General features: G+C 40.0%; 2 protein-coding genes across 2 annotated transcripts in view; one reads left to right on the forward strand and one right to left on the reverse strand.

Annotated features, from left to right (window-relative positions):
• The window catches only part of ryr3 (ryanodine receptor 3), a 126041-nt gene extending 121337 nt beyond the window's left edge, over positions 1-4704 (forward strand). The window contains exons 100-105 of the mRNA XM_073492379.1: positions 104-238; positions 780-936; positions 1091-1155; positions 2587-2687; positions 2771-2822; positions 3992-4704. Of these exons, the coding sequence (XP_073348480.1) occupies positions 104-238; positions 780-936; positions 1091-1155; positions 2587-2687; positions 2771-2822; positions 3992-4087 (606 nt within the window). The 3' untranslated portion in view covers positions 4088-4704. The remainder of the gene's footprint in view (positions 1-103; positions 239-779; positions 937-1090; positions 1156-2586; positions 2688-2770; positions 2823-3991) is intronic.
• A 337-nt stretch (positions 4705-5041) lies between these two features.
• The window catches only part of aven (apoptosis, caspase activation inhibitor), a 42650-nt gene continuing 27140 nt past the window's right edge, over positions 5042-20551 (reverse strand). Inside the window, exons 3-6 of the mRNA XM_073492377.1 lie at positions 9751-9821; positions 7476-7571; positions 7016-7343; positions 5042-5725 (exon numbers count right to left, since the gene is read on the reverse strand). Coding sequence (XP_073348478.1) covers positions 5598-5725; positions 7016-7343; positions 7476-7571; positions 9751-9821 — 623 coding nt within the window. The 3' untranslated portion in view covers positions 5042-5597. The remainder of the gene's footprint in view (positions 5726-7015; positions 7344-7475; positions 7572-9750; positions 9822-20551) is intronic.

Here is a 20551-nt window from a genome sequence, read left to right on the forward strand (position 1 = left end):
CGGAGGTTGCTGCCGGCTCAGATTGTTACTGGTGAATAAATAAAGGTCAAATGAAATGTTTTCGTGCATGCACCATATTTTAATGAACCGTCTCTCCTTCCAGCTGGTTCTGACTGTGGGTCTGCTGGCCGTGGTCGTGTACCTCTACACCGTGGTAGCCTTCAACTTCTTCAGGAAGTTCTACAACAAGAGCGAGGATGAAGACGAGCCCGACATGAAGTGTGACGACATGATGACAGTACGTCTCGCCACCTTTGACATCTGTGAATTTATGAACAATTTGTGGAAATTGAAAATGGCTTCGTTTTGTAAGTAGACTCAGCGAGGACAAACGTTCGCACATGAAAAAGATAACCGAGGCTTTTATTTTATGAGCTTAATGGCCTTCATCAGCGTGTGAATGAATGCAGGAGGTGACTACAGGGCAGTGCAAAGTATTTTTCATTTGTGAGCTTTGTCAAAATGAATCCTTTTCAAGCTATTTATTGTATAGCACAGTTTTCAAAGTATATTAAGTCTTCCTAACTTTTTATTTTATTATCTTTTGCTTCTTTTTGGCTTCATGATTTCTGTCTACTTGCAATAGACAATGCCACAAAGTGCACTTAATTTAGTTTTTCATCTGAAATGTAGCATGAAAAAAAGATATTTCGGTTTTCATTTTCCATCCCTAGCCACCACAGAATAAGATTCAGCTGCCTTTAGTGCTCATTTCATCTTAAAAAATGTGTGAACTGACTCTGAAGGTCTAAGTTCTTCACCCGTTCTTCTCTTGGCAGTGCTATTTGTTCCACATGTACGTGGGCGTGAGAGCTGGAGGTGGTATTGGAGACGAGTTGGAGGACCCAGCTGGAGACCCATATGAGCTCTACCGCATCTTGTTTGACATCACCTTCTTCTTCTTTGTCATTGTCATCCTGCTGGCCATCATCCAGGGTACACTATCTTTACTTCTTCATAATACTGTCTGTGTTCAACTGAAAATGATTCTCCTTTTTTCTAACCACATGCCCCAGCCTTGTTGTGTATGCATATCCTCCTGATAGATGTGTTATAAGTCATACTGATTATTGTGACCACACTCCTTCAGGTTTGATCATTGATGCCTTTGGTGAGCTGAGAGACCAGCAGGAGCAGGTGAAGGAGGACATGGAGGTGAGACTTGGTGCCGAAACTGTTTATTTTTCAGCCACAATGTTCTTTTCCTTGAGTCATAAACTGATGCAAAAGTGAACAGGAAAATACTGATACTGAGGCTGCTGCTCACAGTCCAACTCTCATGTGTTTGCCTGGTTATTGCAGCTCATTTGGGCTAGTGTTGGGCTCAGTTTAACTCTGGTTCAGATTAAACTGCTCGTTCAAGACCGCCTGACTCCAGCAAATATCTGATTTTTAACAAATGAATTTAAAAAGTTAAAGTACAATTAAGTCCTGCTAATAGTCGAGTTGTCACTCAGGAGAAAATGACAGTCGGTAAAGACCTTTCATGAGCTGGAGCACAAGCAAACCTTTCAGTGATCCTCAAAACCGTAGTTAAAAAATGTAATATGCAAGTGTTCAGTGTTATAAAGGTTCCTGTGCATGTAAAAGATCTTGAAAGTTAAAAAGGTCACAGTTGCACCAACAGGAGCTCCTCTCTCCCACAGAAAACACTGCTCCTGGAACGCCTCGTCAGTAGTCCCGCCTTCCGTAGTAGTCCGTGACTTTGTGACATCACACTATGTCACCAAGTAATACATTTGCATAAGTTATGTCTTTTGGCACATAAGAATTGATTTAGCAACAGCTGCTCCATTGTTGTTAGCGGTGCTGACTCAGGCATGTGTGAGCTGACCAGTCAGAGCAGACTGATTATTCTAGAGGCGGGGCTTTAAAGTGAGAGGAGCTAAAACCGAGTGCTTCAGACAGAGGGGGGAATACAGAGCTGCAGCACTGGACAGTATGAGAAAAGCGATGCGTTTTTTGAGCACTAAAGCATTTAAACGTATTCTAGTAGTAACCCAAAGTAAAATTATGAACCTGAAAATGAGCATAAAATGTCTCCTTTAAATAAAAAATAAATGTGACATTTGTGTCATTGCACAAATATAAATGTGACAGTCAACTTTAGTCTTTGCTTTTATTTAATAACCACTAATAAATCAAACAACTTGTACAGGGGCAAGTAAAAATGGACTTGGATCAAGGAGATTTCTGAACCAACATTGAACCCCCTCTTCTCCTGTAATATTACAGTGAAAGACGAGTTAAAAAAAACAAGTTACAGTCCCGACTAATCACACGCCTTATTAGTTGTCTCATTGTGAGCGATTTGCGACACCACAGAAGATAAATCAACACATTAGTGTCAGTTAAGTGCAGCATAATTAGCTGTCAATCAGCAGAATTTGATTTCCTCCCGTGAGTCAAACATAGTGATTATGATGCAGGATGACAATCGCTGAAACTTTCTAGTCAGAGTTACCTGTCAGTCTGAGACTTCATGCTTATAAAAAGTCAGCATAAACAGTGTCTCTTTTATTTCTCTTGGTTTGGGCGAAATGAGCCAAACTACACTGTAACCATCCCTTCTTATTCTTCTTTCAGACCAAATGCTTCATCTGTGGCATTGGGAACGACTACTTTGACCGGACGCCTCACGGGTTTGAGACCCACACCTTACAAGAGCACAACCTAGCTAACTACCTGTGAGTGCAGCAACAAACAAAAAATGAAGTTTGAAGTATTTCTCATTATCACTTATGACACCGTTACCTCCTCCTGTGTGCAGGTTTTTCCTGATGTACCTGATCAACAAGGACGAGACTGAACACACGGGTCAGGTATGTGTCAAGACTCCTCATAGCTGATATTTTCCCCTCAGTTCACTTCTCCTTAACATTTTCTTCTTGGATGCTGTTTATCTTGTCTGATCAATCTCAAGACAGCAGAGGAAGGTTACAGAAACTTCAGTAGGTTTTACTTGTGCAACATTTCAACCCACTTGTTATGTTGCATAAGTGCAGCTAAGCAGGAGGAACAAGCAATGCGTGGGCTCACTTTGACTTTTTTGGTATTAGCTTGTTATTGTCGTGCACCTGAGAGATATTTGATGTGTATGCTCTGTGCTTATGTCACACTGCATATGTGAACAATGCTGAGACTTCTGTGGCTCCATAGGGACAAAACCTGATATGTTACCTCAAGTGATGTCACCTGAGTCAGCATTTGTTAGGTCTAAAAGTTTGAAAATGAAAAGGGATCTGGAGGCGTCTCCAAACCTCTGTAGCCAGCTCCTCATCTCGGCTTAACATTAGCAGCTCGAGGCTACATTAGCTGCTACTAGCATAACGCACCCTTGTCACTTATTGACCTGTTAACGGTTGAGTTGCATTCTGGGATATGTAGGCACCAGGTTTTGAAAAGAAAAAGCATGTTTAGAATAAAAAAATCATCTTTTAATTGGACAGTGGGGCCCATATTCAGCATTTTTCCCAGTTATCCGTATCAGTGTATCTTGTTTCTGTTTGCTGATAAAATACATTAATTTAAAAATGTGCTACTTTGGCTCTGATGCAACATCCTTTCTGATCTGTTCTACACGTCACAAGTGATAGCCCATCAACACTGAATAATCTGAATCTGCAAAGTATCTAGTAACTTAAACTATCAAAAAATTGTAGTGAAGTGGATGTATAAAGTAGCAGAAAATGGAAATGATGATGGAAAGTACCTCAAAATTGTAGTAGAGCAAAATATAGTTAGTTAAATTCCATCACTGGTTACTCAACATTTTGATACAAAGATTTTTATTGTAATTGCAAATGTATATCATTAATTGGTCTCCATGGTTACACGTAATCAGTATCAAATTACCCCTCAAGGACATACCATTTTTAAGCATGCTTAGAAATACTGACAACCAAGTAAACTGATCTAAAATGGACGGAGTGCCCCTTTTCATCTTTATAAACCGCTTTACATCATCAGATTTGTTTTCTTTCCCCTCCAGGAGTCCTTCGTGTGGAAGATGTACCAGGAGAGATGCTGGGACTTCTTCCCTACTGGAGACTGCTTCCGTAAGCAATATGAGGACCAGTTGGGTTAGAGAGGGCAGCCTCGCCCGCTGCCCCGAACACCCCTATCTACTTTCCTTCTATCTGAAAAAGACTCTGAACTTGACTTCACCCTGTTAACAGAACCTGGACACTCGCTGGACTTTCTCTCTGCTGCCATGGTGTCGAAAAATGTGAAGAGAAAAAAACAAACAAACAAAAAAATCATTCTGAATTTAATTACAAAACACGATTTCAAGAAAATGATTTTAAGACGAACGACTGACGATTGGACATTTCGGGTTTGTGCATCCAAGTCCTCTTCCTCGTTACCGAAAAATAGTCACTTGCCACGACGCCTCTTTTATGCAAATTCTTCTTTTGATTCTGATTCACATTGCCTTTTCACTTGCTTAACCCCAACCTGTTGCACAATTTGTTGTGTGTAGACATTTGATACACGTGAAGGGTTACAGCATGACAACTGAATGTCTGAATATGCACAATTTCTAGATTAACGCCAGGATGTTAGTGTCACTTACTACCAAACCAACTGAATGGATGTGTGCTGCTGCTATTGATCCAGTTCAACATCACATGACATGAGTGAGACCTGATCTGCCTTTCAAATCTGTCAAATGAAATGAGGAGTTACAGGAGATGGTTCTTCCAGGACCGGAGACGACTCACTTTAGGTGTTTATCAAGTGCCGACGTGCCTTATGAGAAACTATGCAAAAAAAATTAATCATTTTTGTTCCTCCTGACACAAGCAGTGCGTTCTAGTTCTGGATTAGTTACAAGCAGATTTAGCTCGAGCTAGTTTTGTGGCTTTAAAATACATTTAAAAAAAAAAAGAGAAAACATTTGTTGTATAAAATCTAGATGATCCTTGTGTAAATGTTGCTTAGTTTGGTTTTGTTTCGAAGCTGTGGTGTCCTGCCCGCCTGCACTTCTTTCCACAGTAGAAGAGCCCCACAACAAAATGGAAAAAAAAAAAAACACATCTTGGTTCAAGGATTTATTGACGACAGAATGGTTAACTGCTATTGTATGGCCATTTGTATGTATGTAGTAGCTTTGGTAAACTGCATTTCTTTTGATGAGGGGGAGGAAATGAATAAAGTAATTGACGCAATAAACCAAACGTGTTCGGCAGCTCTGATTTCTCCGATGGCGACACTCCTGCGGTGTGTAACTTTCACAGTCTCACAAGGAACAGAGAATTATTTCTGTGAAACGTGAAGTACAGAGGGAACATCATGACATGTAACAAATGTTCAAGACGTGCTGTCCCGTCTGTACACCTCTAAACGTATTGTGTGTCGTTCAGCCCCAAGAACCAGAAAAACAAATAACTTGACCACCACTTTCTACGAAGCAGAAAGGCCTTTAGAAATGTCTGTCCACTGTAAACTTTGCGATCGGCTCTCAGGCTGAATGTTTAAAGTTCTGCCAAGTTTGGACATGCTTTTTAAAGGACGGAAGCTGAAGCACAGAATTTGAAACTAAAGTCCAGTTTCTCTTACACAACTCTTCAGTCTTTCTCTTAAATGGTCGATCATCAGGAGATCATGCTGTCCAGCCAGTCCTCCAGATCCTCCTCAGTCACTTCCTTTTTGACGGAAGCACACTTGGATGGTGTGACATCTTCCATCTTCTCTTCTATCACCTCCTTCACTTCCTCACATGCTGCAGATTAAAAGAACACAATGTTTTGAACTTACTTTAAAATCTTTAAAGCTGAAGTTTATTTTCTCTAAATTTGCTCATCATTTGAGATGAATTAATTTCTGATGATTTTAGTGCATTTTCAGCAAAAGTTTGACATTTTGGGGAATGTGCTTATTTGATTTCTGGCAGAGTCAGACAGGAACATTGATATTACTCATGTCTGTACAGTAAACATTGAAGGGGAACCCAAGTATTTTTAAACCTGAGCCGTATCTTTACATGTTTTGGAGTATAAATGATTCATACTTTGGAATCGGTCCAGGAGATCCCCTCAGCTGGCAGCAACGCAATCCTTTGGGGCAACTCCGACTTTCAAAATTATGTCCACTAAAAGTGCTTATTTGTGCCACTGACAGGCTGAGGTGGTTGTTCTAAGTGTCTGGGGAAACAAGTGTCATCAGGGAAACAATTCCTATGGAGATCAACCTCTTTGTTAAATAATAAGATTGTTTTTGTAACCAGAAACACAAGTCTTGTTCAGAGAGAAGTCTTGTTATGAAATCGATTGCGAGGTGAGCTGTCACAGTTGTTTCTTCATCTAGCTTGTCACTGTCATTTTATATTCAGCCAAGACTAATAAATTATTGCTGGCAGTAAACTCCAGACACTCAGAATCACAACCGCACCCTCTCGGTGGCAAAAACACTTTTAGTGGATGTAACTTTGCAGCGTAGTCCTTTGGGGGCAACGCTGACCATGTCTTGGCTGCCAGCTGAGGCAATCTACTGGACCGTTTCCAGAACTTTTGGTAAATATGAATCATTTACACACCAAAACCATTTAAATATACTGGAACTCCTCTTTAAGCTACAGCCAACAGCTGGTTAGCTTAGTTTACTGGAAACTGGGAAACAGCTACTGTACCCTCGCTCTGTAACGAAATACACTCTCCAAAACATCTAAAGCTCACTAATGACAAACACGGTATCTGTCAATACAAAAAAAACATTAAATCAAATGACAATACACCATTTTACAGAGGTTCTGGGCTGTTTCTTGGCCAGGCTTAAAACAACCTGTAGCTGGTAGGCCCTTTGGACAGAGCCAGGCTAGCTCTTCCCCCTTGTTTACAATCTTTAAGCTCTAGCCTCATGTTTAATCTACAGATATGAGAGTGGTATCAATCCCCCAATCTAACTTTCTGCCACAACCTGAATAAGCATATTTCCCAAAAATGTTGCACTACTCCTTTAAGTTAAGTAAGAAGAAAAACAGAGAGCTTGGATAAAGCACGCTGAATACACTCACCTGTCTCTGGAACTGCACTCTCCTCGTCTGCGACACTGACAGACTGGTTTCCTGAAACACCTAGGACTGGTTTCTGTAAACTGAGCAGCTGGTCCAGCTCTTCATCTTCATCTTCATCATCAGCCGCAGCAGCAGCCACTGGTGGAGACTCTGCAGTGCTCGAGGAAACATGTGAGTCTGTGACCAACACTGAGTTTGTATCCACGGGGGCTTTCTGGTTGGTGCTGGGGGCTTTTAAAGCTGCAGACGGAGGAGCGAATGTGGCCGCTTTAGGCATCTCCTGTTTAGGTGCGAGGGTCATAGAGGGCAGCTCTACTGGTGTTGACACCTGAAACAGGATTAGTGAGAAAAAAAAGGCTGCTGTGAGATTCTAAACATGAATAATTTGCAACCAAAGTCCGTAAAATAGGCAGACGAAAGTTTTTGTTTAAAGTGCAGGAGATGTAGTCAAGCAGCTCACCTGAACCAGCTCGGCCTCCAGGTTGAGTCTCTGGTGGAGAGGCACTTGTTGGAGGCTCTGTGCGAGCGCTGGAAGGTCGACGAACACTGCAGACATCTAAAGAGGAAACAGGAAAATAAATTGTAAAAGCAGTCACGAGTTGATGTTCCTGCTCTCTGATTCATTGCTTCTCAATCCGATGGAGTAGTGCTCAAAATTTAGAGAAAACTGAGCCGTGATGTAAAAACTGTTGAGCGCAACATGTTAAATCTTTTGTAATCATTATAAGTAGCCTACTAGTGCGGGTCAGTACTCTTTTGTTCTTGCACAGGAGGGAAACAAAACACTGTAGCGCTGACTGTACACAAGAAGTAGAAAGAGTTCAGGAACCGTTATGTAATCTGACTGTTAGATGCACTGCTTTGTATACACAGACACAGATAAGTGCCGATAAAGGCAGCATCAATGATGACTAATTCACAAGATATCAAATTTAAGATTATAGAGAGATTTGTGTTGAAATCCACAATTAATCATCTTTGCATTAGTATTTTGATGAAAAAGCAATGCTACTTCAATATTCAACAAGTACATTCATTTAATGGTTGCTAAACTGGTGGTGCCACTGACGGACCGACATGTTGTGAGCTAAGAGGGTCGTTTTACACCTGAAAGTCCAAACCAAGGTTTGTGTTTTTGTTCCTGTGAGTGCAGGTAAGAACTATACATGACATATCTACGTCCTGTCATCATAACATACACTAGTCAACCAATCAAACTTGAATGGTTTGTAGACGGGCGTGCGTCTGACATCAGCGTGTTGTCAATTCGGCTTTTGCAGTTTAAGGATAAAAATGAATACACATTAATTTTGTTAATATTATCGTGGCATTACTACCAGCACCTCAAAAAGAGAAAGATCCAGGGCACTCTTCTGGCAAAAAGTTTAAAAGCCTTTCTTCAGAAGGCTATTTCACAGTGAAATTCTTATAAACATAGACAATGCATGCTAAAAATAATCTGAGTTACAGCCCACGTGTAGCAACACAAACGGCCTTTTCAGGGTGCTAACCAGCAGCACCATCTTCAAGCCTATTACTCAAGACTGGTTCAAATTCTGCAGCTTCTATTGTTGTGTTGTTCTTCAGGAATGCATGATACAGATTTTTCTCAGTTGATACCGATGAAAGATAATTATATTTTCATCTGTATCGATTTTTGTAGTAGTGCCTGTAGCTGTAGTTTATGCACACCTGAGAGTAAGACCAAAGATGGACGATTTAATCTTCCACAGCTTCGATAAGATTTGTTGTGTAAAACTCGCTGTCTTTTTTCCCTCCTCTCTGAACCCTTTACAGAACATGTATTCTGTAAATGTGCTTGTTCCTCTTCTCCTCCTTCTTTTCTGTGTTTATTGAACTGTAAAGGTGCATACTGCCACCTACTGTGTTGGAGTGTGCAGATGCCAATGCTTGTTTTTATATTTTTGTCTATCGGCTATAATTTCTCAGATGCCATAAACAGCCAAGAATATAAATTTCCCGATATCTGGCCAGTAATTTATCAGCCTGATGTAAGTCATGCATCACTGTTGTTTTTCCTTTTTCAATTTTTTAACCATTCAGACAATGTTTTTCTACTGGAAACGAACAGACCAAAACCACCTCTTTTCGTCAGACCATGGTCCAGGTCATTGGTCCAGACCAAACTGAAAAGTCAGAAGGTCTCTGGACAAAATGAGGCAGGTGTGAAAGGGCACAATTAGGGATGCAGCGATTTATCTGCGGGTACCAATTTAGCAGCTGATAATCGCCTTATTGACCTCTATTGACCTATTGATTTGGGCTAAAAAGGCATTTGAAGCAGTTACTTTAAAAAAAAAAAAAAAAAAGAACCTTTTAATGTGTAAGAAGGTTATTTTAAAGGTAATGTCAGAAATTTGTGTGATCCAATTTGTGCTTTATTTGTGCATGAAGGGCTGAATGACTTTGAAACAGTTGAGATATTTTTCTTTTGTTTCCTGTCTTTGTTTCCCTGGCACAAAATAAAAAACAAAAAAATAACACCAACCAAAAAAACAAAAATCAGCACAGGACGTCGACCAAACTGTTATTATAAACATCGGTATCGGTGCATCCCTCAGCTACAATAGCCTTTTCTGCTTTCTAACTCCTGGATACTTTAAAGACGTAACATCAGCTTGAGGGATCCATACTTCACAGAGGGGGTTAAATCCATGAAAGACAGAGAAACAAATCAGAGTGCTGCGGATTGGGTGGGTAGGATATAGATTTACCTGACTGGCTGCAAATGAGTCCATCTCCCAGTTCTTCTCCTCTGAAAACCGGAATTGAGTGAAGGAATCCCCTGAGAAAGACACAGACACAGAATTTGACATATAACTGCTGCAGTCAACTCCCTGCAGGACTGCTGGTAACCAGAACAGTCTGTTTTAGTTCACCTCAAAACAACACTTATCCTCTTATTCATTTCAAATACCAAGACAACTCCAGGCTGTGCGTGAGCGAACCAGTTGCAGAGCGAGTGGCCTTCACACCTCAAATGTCTGAAATGCCAAACCAGTGTTTCTCTGGAAAGCAGTCAATAGCTTTGTGTAAACTGTTGATCGGTTCGAGAGCTTAAGCAGGACGAGCATGTGACGCCACTTTGCTTCCAAAACATCAGCCGGCTGAGGGCTCTTGTAACTACAAAGGCACTGAGGTTGTGTTATTAATAAGCACAAACGGCAGCAGAGCCACACATTCATCAGACGGGTAAAGACGGTTAACAGAGCTGTTTGATGAAGAAAACGGATGAACAAAGAGAGAAAACCACCCAGATGTAACTTGTGTAGTATGAGAGTGGCACCGAGGGGAGACCATGTATAAGGAGTGCCGAGTCAAAACACAACATCCAATACATCCACTCAGCGAGGATGCACAGTGTCAGGTGTGAAGCACCACTATTAAAACTCCTCATGTTGTGGATGTTTTTCACCTAGTATGAGTATGTAATTATGGCTGGAATAAAAGGGATGGTTGTGAATAATTTTGGATGAAATGTTCATCTTTGTTCAAACATGGTACACGACGCTAACCTTAGCCGGTCCTTTCATATACCATATTTACACCGGGTTTAGCACCTCTATGCATGTTTTTTTAAACGGCAGTAAACCCACTTAAAATAGGTGACTGGCATCTTACCCGGTGCCAGTAGATAAGTTTTGTCACAAATGCACCAGAAAACAGGGATCAGTAGAAAGCAGCAGCATGCAAACCACCGAAAATTTGACTGTTTTTCTTTTAATGCTTCAGTTTCTAATTCAAACTTGACGCCGACTGAACAAAGTTTAAGCGCTGCTTCCATGAAGATAGATGGAAATCTGTTTTTGCGTCACCACACCGGAAAAGGAACGGAAATTAGCATGTATGCCTGGGTGTCATGTTTCCATCACAGCAGGAGCCAATAAATAACTATTACTACTGCAGAGCTGTACATTTGACCTGGGAATGAATGCTGATTGTACTTTCCAAATGAAGACAAAGAGCCCGACTGATACCCGATTTCTTTAGGACGATGCTGAAACCAATATTGGGAATTTAAAAAGTCAGATATCGATATATTGGCCAATGTAAAATTCTTTTGCAATGATCCCTGAACTGTCGTCATCAAAAACTTGTGAAAAAGACAAAACATAACGGAGGCAGGATATTTTACAGTTTTACAACATTATTATCTAAAATAATGGCAGCAAACATGGTTGAAACTGGTCTGCTGGTGTCAAACATTTAAAAAAAGAGACACAAAAGTCTGAGCTCCAAACGCTGATTGAATTGAACAAATACACTAAATTTCAGTAACAAAGTAGTGAATTATTAACAGGCGCTCGAGGCAACGCAGCCTTGAAAATATCAGTGAATTTGAAAATTAGGGCTGAAACACCCACTTGCTGTTAAATTATTTTTTTTGTGGGTGTACCTGAGGCTGTAGGCACACAAAATAATCGCAGCATCCAAGGTCTCTACTATTACATGTCAAAAACAGCCGAAAATGCCCCAAAAACCTTTTTTTTGCTTAATTTTTCCAAGCAGCTTCATATTTAGTGCCCAGTACTGACCTTTAAAAATGCATAAACCGTGTGAATGAGTCTTCTGCAGGCACATAACCTTCTTTTTAGTGTGTTTGGTTTAAAAACAAGCAGAAAGTCAAAGCAGCCCGAAACTGTAGAAATGGCCGTCAAACACCAGTTGAAAGAAAACTAATTAAATAACCAACAAGGTGAACCGTCGATACAGAATTCACTTGCTCTGATAAAGCACTCTGATGCTGAACAGTGCGACTTTTTAAGCTGCAGAGTCACAAACAGATCAGACTGATGTCGGCGTGTCACACACAGATGGACGGTCAGTGGGAGACCTGACAGCCTCTCGTTTTGTTCCTCTGCTCTCTGCACATTATATTACAAACACTCTGCCCTTCAGGCGGGACGCTCAGCGCCATCTGCAGTTGTCCTTGATTGCTTGGGTGTGCGGGAAGTGACGGGGGTCAAGAAGGAGAAGCTGCAGGAGGGCTTTTTGTCTGCAGGCCGAGTCCCTGCTGTCAAACAGGCGGAGAAAAGATGATTTATGAATAGAAGCATTATGGAGGTTACAATGACTGCGAGGCGGACGGATCAGAAGGGAATGGGAATGTCAGCTTTATGTGACGGCTGAGGGGCCTGATGCCTTTATGTTGAGCCACATGGGTGTCTTATCTTTAGGATCGACCGATTTTCACCCTCACAGGAAACAATCTGGGTGGATAACACCTGGATTTGGTGGACGTGAAATCGAAATCTTAAACCTATTTCACAAAACTGCTGTTATCTGAGGCAGATTAAACATTATTTGCTAGCGATATTCTTAGCATCTCACCTTCAATAAAAAAACCAAGGAACCACTACTCAAGAAGGATCCAATCACCTATCCGGTCTTAAAGGTCCAGTGTGTTAAGATTTAGGAGGAATTCGTGGGATCTATTGGCAGAAATTGAATATTCATAATTATATTTTTATTTAAGTTTAATGACCCGAAACTAAGAATTGTGTTTTCGTTACATTAGAATTTGGAACTGGTCCACTTCCACTGCAATGTTTCTACAGTAGCCCAGAACGGACAAACCAAACACTGGCTCTTAAACGGACCTTTCAAGTTTTTTTTTTTTGTTTTTTTTTTACATTTTCAGCTGCCACCGTGCAGGAGGGTGATGTGAGGGATGTTCAGTTGGTCGCAATCTGCAACCTCACTGCTAGATGCCACAAAATCCTACACACTGGACCTTAAATAAAGCAAACATTAAACATTAATTAGCCAATATTTCTTCGGTCACACATGTAGTGTGAACTACTATACCTAGATTTTTAAAGCTTGTGTTGGCTATAGGCTTGTCCCAATATTATCAACACATATTGATCCATCTCAAGGCAATTTCATTTGTAAAGCACATTTCATACATTAAAGCAATTCAATGTGCTTTACTGGATAAGAACACAGCAAAACAGAAGATTTACAATTCAGAAGTGTAGAAGTACAAATAAGAAATGAACACAAAATTTAAAAATCACTAGTGCAGTTTCAATCAAGGGATAATGAAAGATAAAAGAATACAGTAAATACTCCTACATTTTGGTGCACACAGATAAATCAAATTACACTCAATTTAAATATACTAAATTACTAAAAACATATTTTAAAAAATAGGGCATAAGGTAAATTAAAAGCCAAGCTAAGATGATTTAATTTTTAGCCATTACTGGTTAGCTTTCTGCTATGATTTAAAAGTGGTCAGAGTTGTGGCTTGTCTAATGTGAGCAGGGATATTATTCCAGCCTGGGTTCCATGATAACAAAATGATGATCTGCCAGGTTTTGTTTTGACTCTTGGGACAACCGGTAGACTGGTGCAGCATGTCCCTAAGGGTTTTGGATGGTTCACAAGGCGAGAACATGTCTGAGATGTATTTTGGTCCAGAGCCATGGAGTGATTTGTAGACGAGTAACAGGATTTTCAAGACAAGTCTCTGAGTAACCGGTAACCAGTGTAAGGATTGTAGAATAGGCATAATATGGTCAAATTTTCTTAGTTTAGCGACATTCTGAATCAGTTGGGGTTGACATCAAAGTGCTTTTTTTCCCCCCGAGAGCCCTGTGAATAGAACATTACAATAATCGAATTGACTGGAAATAAAAGTGTGGGTAAGTTTTTCTAGACCATACTTGGGCATTGTTCCTCTGATTCTCATGTTAGCCATGACCATCAGTCAAAAGGGAGTCTTTTGACTGGCGAAAGGCTTGAATCAGAAGCACGTCAGTTTTTCAAGGACAATAAAGGCATTTAAATAGTTTAAAAGAGTGCCTTTCTGTGTGTTTTATGTCTACATGTTTCCCTATCCAAAGAGCACCTCTAACAAACTTCATTTAAGTCCAGTAGGCGCTACTACCCTTACATTTTTTTTTATATTACTGGCTGACATTTTGGTATCAAACTGCAGTGAAGTTAACAATATTTTTGTTTTTAGTTAACAAAATATTCACTCTGAAAATGTCAGATTTGTATTACTCTCAAATCTGAGTGTCAGTCTGAGCCTAAAACACTCCACTTCTTCCTGAGCTCTAATGGAAACACAGAATGATCCATTAAAGAGTCACTTTCTCATTTCGGCCATAATTTGTGATTCATCATGAAGTGCAGGAAAACCTGTATAGACATGTCGTTCAAATGTTATTATGTCCACTCCAGTGTTAATGGAACAGCTTCAGGATTTAGTGTGTGACTTCCCTCTGGGTGCATCGATTCGTTCCTTTTGTTTTGTTGTTGTTGTTGTTCCAAACTGAATGATGGTAAAAATGTAAATCTGCAATGAGGGGGAAAAAAAATCACTCTTCAACAGTGGCGACAGTGAAATACCTCTCACTCTCATTTTTACTCTTTTTCCGGCTCCTGCTCCTCTCTGTTTAATATCTACCCAGGCCCTAATCCTCCTCTTCTTCCTCCACCTCCACCACCTCCTCCTGCTGCTGCTGCTGCTCTGTCTCCGTCAGTCTGTCTCCAGCACACAGAACTGCTGACACCAGTGAACTGCCTCCCTCCTACACCTCAGAGCCCGGTGCCATCCTGATCTGTGTCCATGGAAATACCATCCCAGGTAGTTCGGAGGCACTGACACAACCATGGCAACAACTGCCAGTGAGGATGAGAGAAACTTGTGTCAAACCTCCAGAAGACAGAAAGAGAAGAGGATTGGAGGAGGTGGAGGAGGAGGAGGAGGGGTGTGAAGGGAATGAAGAAAAATGAAAGAGCAAAGCAGACTCTTCATTTCTGCTGGTTTAAACAGAACAGAGACTTAAATCCCCTCTCTGCTCTTGGCTGACACTGTTTTAAGTGCATAGTTACACTTGTAGTCTCAAATCTGTCACCGAGTTGAGTGAAAAACAGGCGGTTTCCGATATGCATTTGAGTCAAACTGCACTCCGCTAAATAAACACTGGTACGTGGGCTTAGTTCAAATGAAAGACCTTGATATCTTGGCTGGATTTGAAGATCACCGGCTGGTGCTTGAGCTAAAACGATGAGTCTTGAAGACAATCAGTTAAAAACTGATCGGTTTCTATGGTGAAAATGTTGAAATATTTCTCTTTTCTCTGTTGTATATATCATTGTAAACTAAATATATTTGGCTTTAGGTTATCTTAAGAAGTGTTCTTTATTTCACTGTTTTCCAACCAAACAATTATTTGAGAAAATAATTGGAAGATCAATAGGAAATGAAAACGTGGCATGGTCCTTTATCTCAAGATGGGTCTTCAGGTCAGCTAGAGGTGCAATTTACATTTCTAATCGATTAATGTGTAGCTCACTGTTTTAGATCACTGGTTCACTAGTGGTTGTGGCTCAGGAGGCAGAGCGAGTCATCCACTAGTCGTTAGACTGGTTGGTGGTTATATTTCTGTCTCTTGCTGCATCACCAACTGTGACGTCACAGTGAATCAAACAGTACAACGTTGATGTCACAGTGGAACAAACAACCACAAATATTCTGTCGATCAACCTATCATCACTTGATCAGAAGTGTGGACTGAAAGACCCACAACTACATCCAACAGGTTTTTTTTATTTAGCTTCAACAACATTTTTTTCAGAATTCCAGGCATTTTCTTTACATTCCCAAATTATTCAAATTCACCTGGAAACGATCAACTTAACTTAGGAAACTTTTTCCATCCTGTGCGAGTACTTTGTTAAATATCACTGTGATGACTATAATAAAACCTTCCAATAAAGCTCCCGACTTCACTGTAAACAACATTGAAGATCAATTCATAGTTCAAATGATTGTCTGAGTGTGTCAGTTGGGCCGGTGGACCTCGGTGAGATATTCCACAGTGAATAAACACTGCATTACTCATGCTGCGTGCTAAGTGGCTCGGCTGGCATTGTGTAACTTCTGTATAATGTGGTATCCTGTCTCTTGACATCTTGCTGGCTGAACCCCATATTAACAAATGTGGCTTTCTGCTTGCAACCCCGGCTTCGCTGAGCTATCTATGGCTCGCTAATGCCGAGTCCCGCTCTCATCTTTTATATTTGGGATGTGATGTGGCCTCGCGGCTGCCTTTCTGTTCCGCTCTGCTCTTTCCCTGCTCCACTCGACGCTACTCTGCTCTCACCTCGTTGTGCTCTGTGAGACTGTCGAGCACTGGCACTGAGTCAGGATGAAGATAAGACAGGCTGTATCTGTATTGCTTTCAAGGATCAAGGATTTGCATATGAGCTAAAACAAAGACAGGACAACATTTATGATTACTTACTCAATGAGTCCTATGTTTTTGAGCTGAGACATCCTTTCAGACATCTTTCAAGCTAAAAATCAAACATTCAAACATTGGCTAGTTTAAGCTTCCTTAATGTGCTGCTTTTATCCATTTTAAAGCACTTAAATTAAGTATCTTTGGGGTTTGTCGGACCAAACAAGCAATTTGAAAACAAATCTGCAAATTAATCTGTACTGAAATCAATCTTAAGTTCCAGCCCTGTAGCTCACAGTTGTTTCTAAAAGGGTGTATAATTTTACATCTTCAATCCAACCGCACTCCCATGTGGCTCCATTATAACTAAAACATGAGTCAAAGCTTTGTTCAAACCCCCAAAACTTTATTTTGAAGTCGAGTGAAGATCCCAAAGTTCGCAAAGATAGCAAATACGTCTGTATAACGTTTGTGCGTATATAAAAAGATGCATGAGAACATCAAAAAAAATTGCATCTTGGGTGTTAATAATTTACTCACTCCTGACCCACTACTTCACTCACGAACAAGCAGACACAGAATATAAATGTGATGCTGTCAGTAAAGATCTTCCTTTCTATTTTTAAAGCTAAATAAGGAAATTCAGCTGCAATAAGTCTATTAATCAATTTTTTGATTAGTCATGCGGAAGAAAATAAATGTGCAACTACTTTGATTCAGTCAGGTAATTGCTTAAGGGAAAAACGCCAAAGAGTTGCTGGTTCAAGACTCTAATATGGGGGGGATTTGCTTCTTTTTTCATCATCGGGATAATCGTGAACATCCTCACATGAATGACTTACAAAAGGTGTCTACCTCACTGACGTACAGTCATATTGGTTTCCGAATTGAATTTGACATTTCTTTGATTGGTTGTTTGACTTTAGTTTAATTCTAAAGTTTAAGGAATATTTTGATGATTATTGGGATAATATCATGAATCCCAATTGGGCCCAGGTATCAAACTCCAATGCTTTTATGGCATCGACTGAATTGCATCGATACTATCAGGTAGAGAAGAATATCTTGACATTCAATACAAAATGTATGCCTGGAGAAAGACTCTTGTATATGTAATGTAATCTTTTTAAAAAATTGGTATCGAAAAAGTAATGTTCAGGAACTGTTATCTAAGTATTAAAACGTTTTTAACGATACCCAACCCTAATCTTGAATATAGTGCTGATATTTTGGACACTCTAAGGCAACATTGTGTAGAAATGGGCATTTTGTCAGACACACACACACACACACACACATAGTTGCGTGTTGTAAATATAAATCCCAGGTCTGTAACAATTTCTCAGATGTAATATAGGTGCTAACTTCAAAGAAAACTTATTATGTCATAACAATGTTATGTCTTGAAAACATTATGTAACACTGTGATCCTGAGACATCATGAGACACCATTCACCCTATTACAAGACACTGTACCATCACAATGATGTTGAAGTTGTTATTTTAAGGTCGAAAAGTTACATAATGTTGCTTTAATGTGCATATAAATAAAATCAGAAATGTATGTCGGGTCGTGTGTCCCTACAGACTCTCTAATCCTGTTTGCTATAGCATGCCGCTGTTTCCCTCTTTGCTGCAGTGCAGACAGCGCTACATCACAGATGCACACCCATGTTGACCGGGCCACACCATTAGTATACAGCTCGCTCTATAAGGCAGCAGCCTGGACTTAACCTTGATTAGCCCTCTTTCTTGCAGCGGTGACTGCTTGAATAGAAACAGGAGGGACATTTAAGGAGCAGCTTTACCGCTGCTCAGTCTCCACTAACACCTGCGGTGAAATGTTGACATTTTATCTGACTGGAAGAGGAATACACACATTCCCCACACCACCTTCCTCCTCCATTTGCTACTAGAGTAATGGCGTGTGATCAGTGAATGATTACTTCTTTTTTAAACCGGCTGTCGTAGCAGATCCTCACATGATAGGAGAGAGCAGATGGAACAACGCGCCTCATAGAAAACTGAAGAGCGATCGAGTGTTATTACTTTCATGACAAAGCTCATCTGATATGTGTTTGGTCACACTAAGAGGTGGGACAGGATGGAAAGATTGGGAAAGATTAAAACGGCTGTACCGAAGGTCGCTGTTTTACAGTCAAAGCTTCTATTCAGGTTTTTGAATGAACCTTCAAAGGTCTGTTTTCATATTTTCTGTCATCATCAACCTGAAAAAATAAAGTGGTTCATCAACAGCAATCTTAAAATGCTTCCAAACTAAACAAATATCTTAGTTGTAACAACTTTTGTAATTCACTATAGTAGTGTTTGAGCAGAAATAACTCTTCGTAGAGCATTGATACCCGACCCAAACCCAGTCAGGGTTCGGATAGAAATGTAGAAATTAGTTCAGGTCAAGTTCGGTCACATCAGTGAGTGTTTTCAAAATCTTTTGGTGAAAATATAGTGTAAAATCAAAAATATTTTGTGTAAAAAATAAATGATAACTGACAATAAATGATGTGACTGCTGTCTCTGTTGGGACTATAACTCCTGTTAAGTGCTTGGGTTTGTTATTTACATGACAACTTTGAACGCAACACAGGCTAAATGTCACTTTTAAGGCAGGAGGAGGAGGATTCAAAACTTGAAACTACGGAAAACCATGTGGGGAATTAGTCAATATGGAGACATTTCAATTTCAACGCAGTAATAACAAAGCAGTTATGTAAAATGTAAAAAAATCTGCCGGAGCCACACGCAATGCTAGACCGCCCTGTCAACACAGGTGCGTGCTTCCCTTTTTGTCCCGCAAGCGGTAGAGCAAACAGTTTTTAGACAGCATTGAAAATGTTGTTTTTGGAAGGCTTAACACACAACAAATGGGGCTTAATTTGTGCCGGATCTTGCCCAAACAGGATCCGGGACCTCCCAGATTGCAACAGCACCTATTTGATTGAATCCTGCACCTCCTTTTGTCTCTATCAAAACATTTACTGTTATCTATTCTGTTCTTCTTTTATTTCCCAATGAGGTTACTCATAGCTGACAGGGAAGTGAAGGGATAGTCAAGGAAAGAGGGAGAGAGAGCTGTGAGCCGTAATCAGCTGTTTTTTACACATCTCTCCCTGCTGATTTGGGGTGATTGTCTGAATACTCTGATCAATAAATGTAAATAAATAATGCTCAGTTTGTGATGACGGTTACAGTTTTTTTTCTTGTTTTAATGGGGTTGTCCAATGTGGATTTTTAATGCGTCCCGCGACTTTTTCTACTTTCTAATACATTATTTACTTTTTCACTTTATGACGTTCTCGTTTTTTTGGAAATGTTTGGATCACATGAGTCGAAAACATGGACGAGGGGAAGTCAGTCACAGTTGGGGGTGCTGAAGGGTCAGTCTATATAACAACGTCATAGTAAATTGTGCATTTTTTGGGATAACTTGTATCTAATTGTTGTTAACAATAATTCACAACATTTTGTTTTGCACTACAGCAACACCAACATATTATAGGTCAAAGCAGCCACATCAACTACAGTCAAAAAAAAGCAAGGAGATGAAGACAAATTCCCCAGACTCCTTAAAAAAATAAATTAAAAATTGCTCAATTGGTGAGTTGTTAAGCGCTATTTCTGACAAATTATGTGGGTCTTCTTGTAAATTTGGCATATGTTATAACCCTAGTTCCTGCATCTATGGTTGGAAATGATCCTACACAGCCCCCTCTGACAATATGACAGTCGCCTAATCTTTATCGGCAACTGTGCAGAAAAAATGTATTCAAACGGAATGAAGAGACATGCAGAAAGCAAAGCTTTGCAGCATCTGGCTTTGTGTTGTCAAAAATATAGAAACATCAATACATAGTTTTTGAATATTTGAAATGGTTTCAATACTGGTTTTTCGCAGTATCCAGTATATAGCTGTGTTTTTGCACTCTCCTCTCCAATGGTAAGTTGACACATGCACCACTGTAGCGCCTACAAATCCCAATTCCTCCAGAGGTAAATTAACTTAGACGCTGTTTTACTTAACAGACACTACAAAAGCCTCGTTACATTTATCTCTTAATAAAAATTAGATTTTTTTTTTTTTTTGCCCCAATGTTGTGTGAATGTTTCCTCGTGGTTTTGAATATTCAGATTTTTAAGTATTGTATGGAAGTTAGAAATTGTCACCACTATGAATGAAGCTTTGAAGCATTGAACTATTCGGTATGGCTCAGAAGATAATAGGAAAAGATGAAAGGAACGGAGCACGAATGGGGAAAAAAAAAAAAAAAAAAAAAAAAAATCAAGATTCACAGACTCG

Source organism: Pagrus major, chromosome 22 (assembly GCF_040436345.1).
Source record: "Pagrus major chromosome 22, Pma_NU_1.0".
In the NCBI taxonomy this organism is placed as follows: Eukaryota; Metazoa; Chordata; class Actinopteri; order Spariformes; family Sparidae; genus Pagrus; species Pagrus major.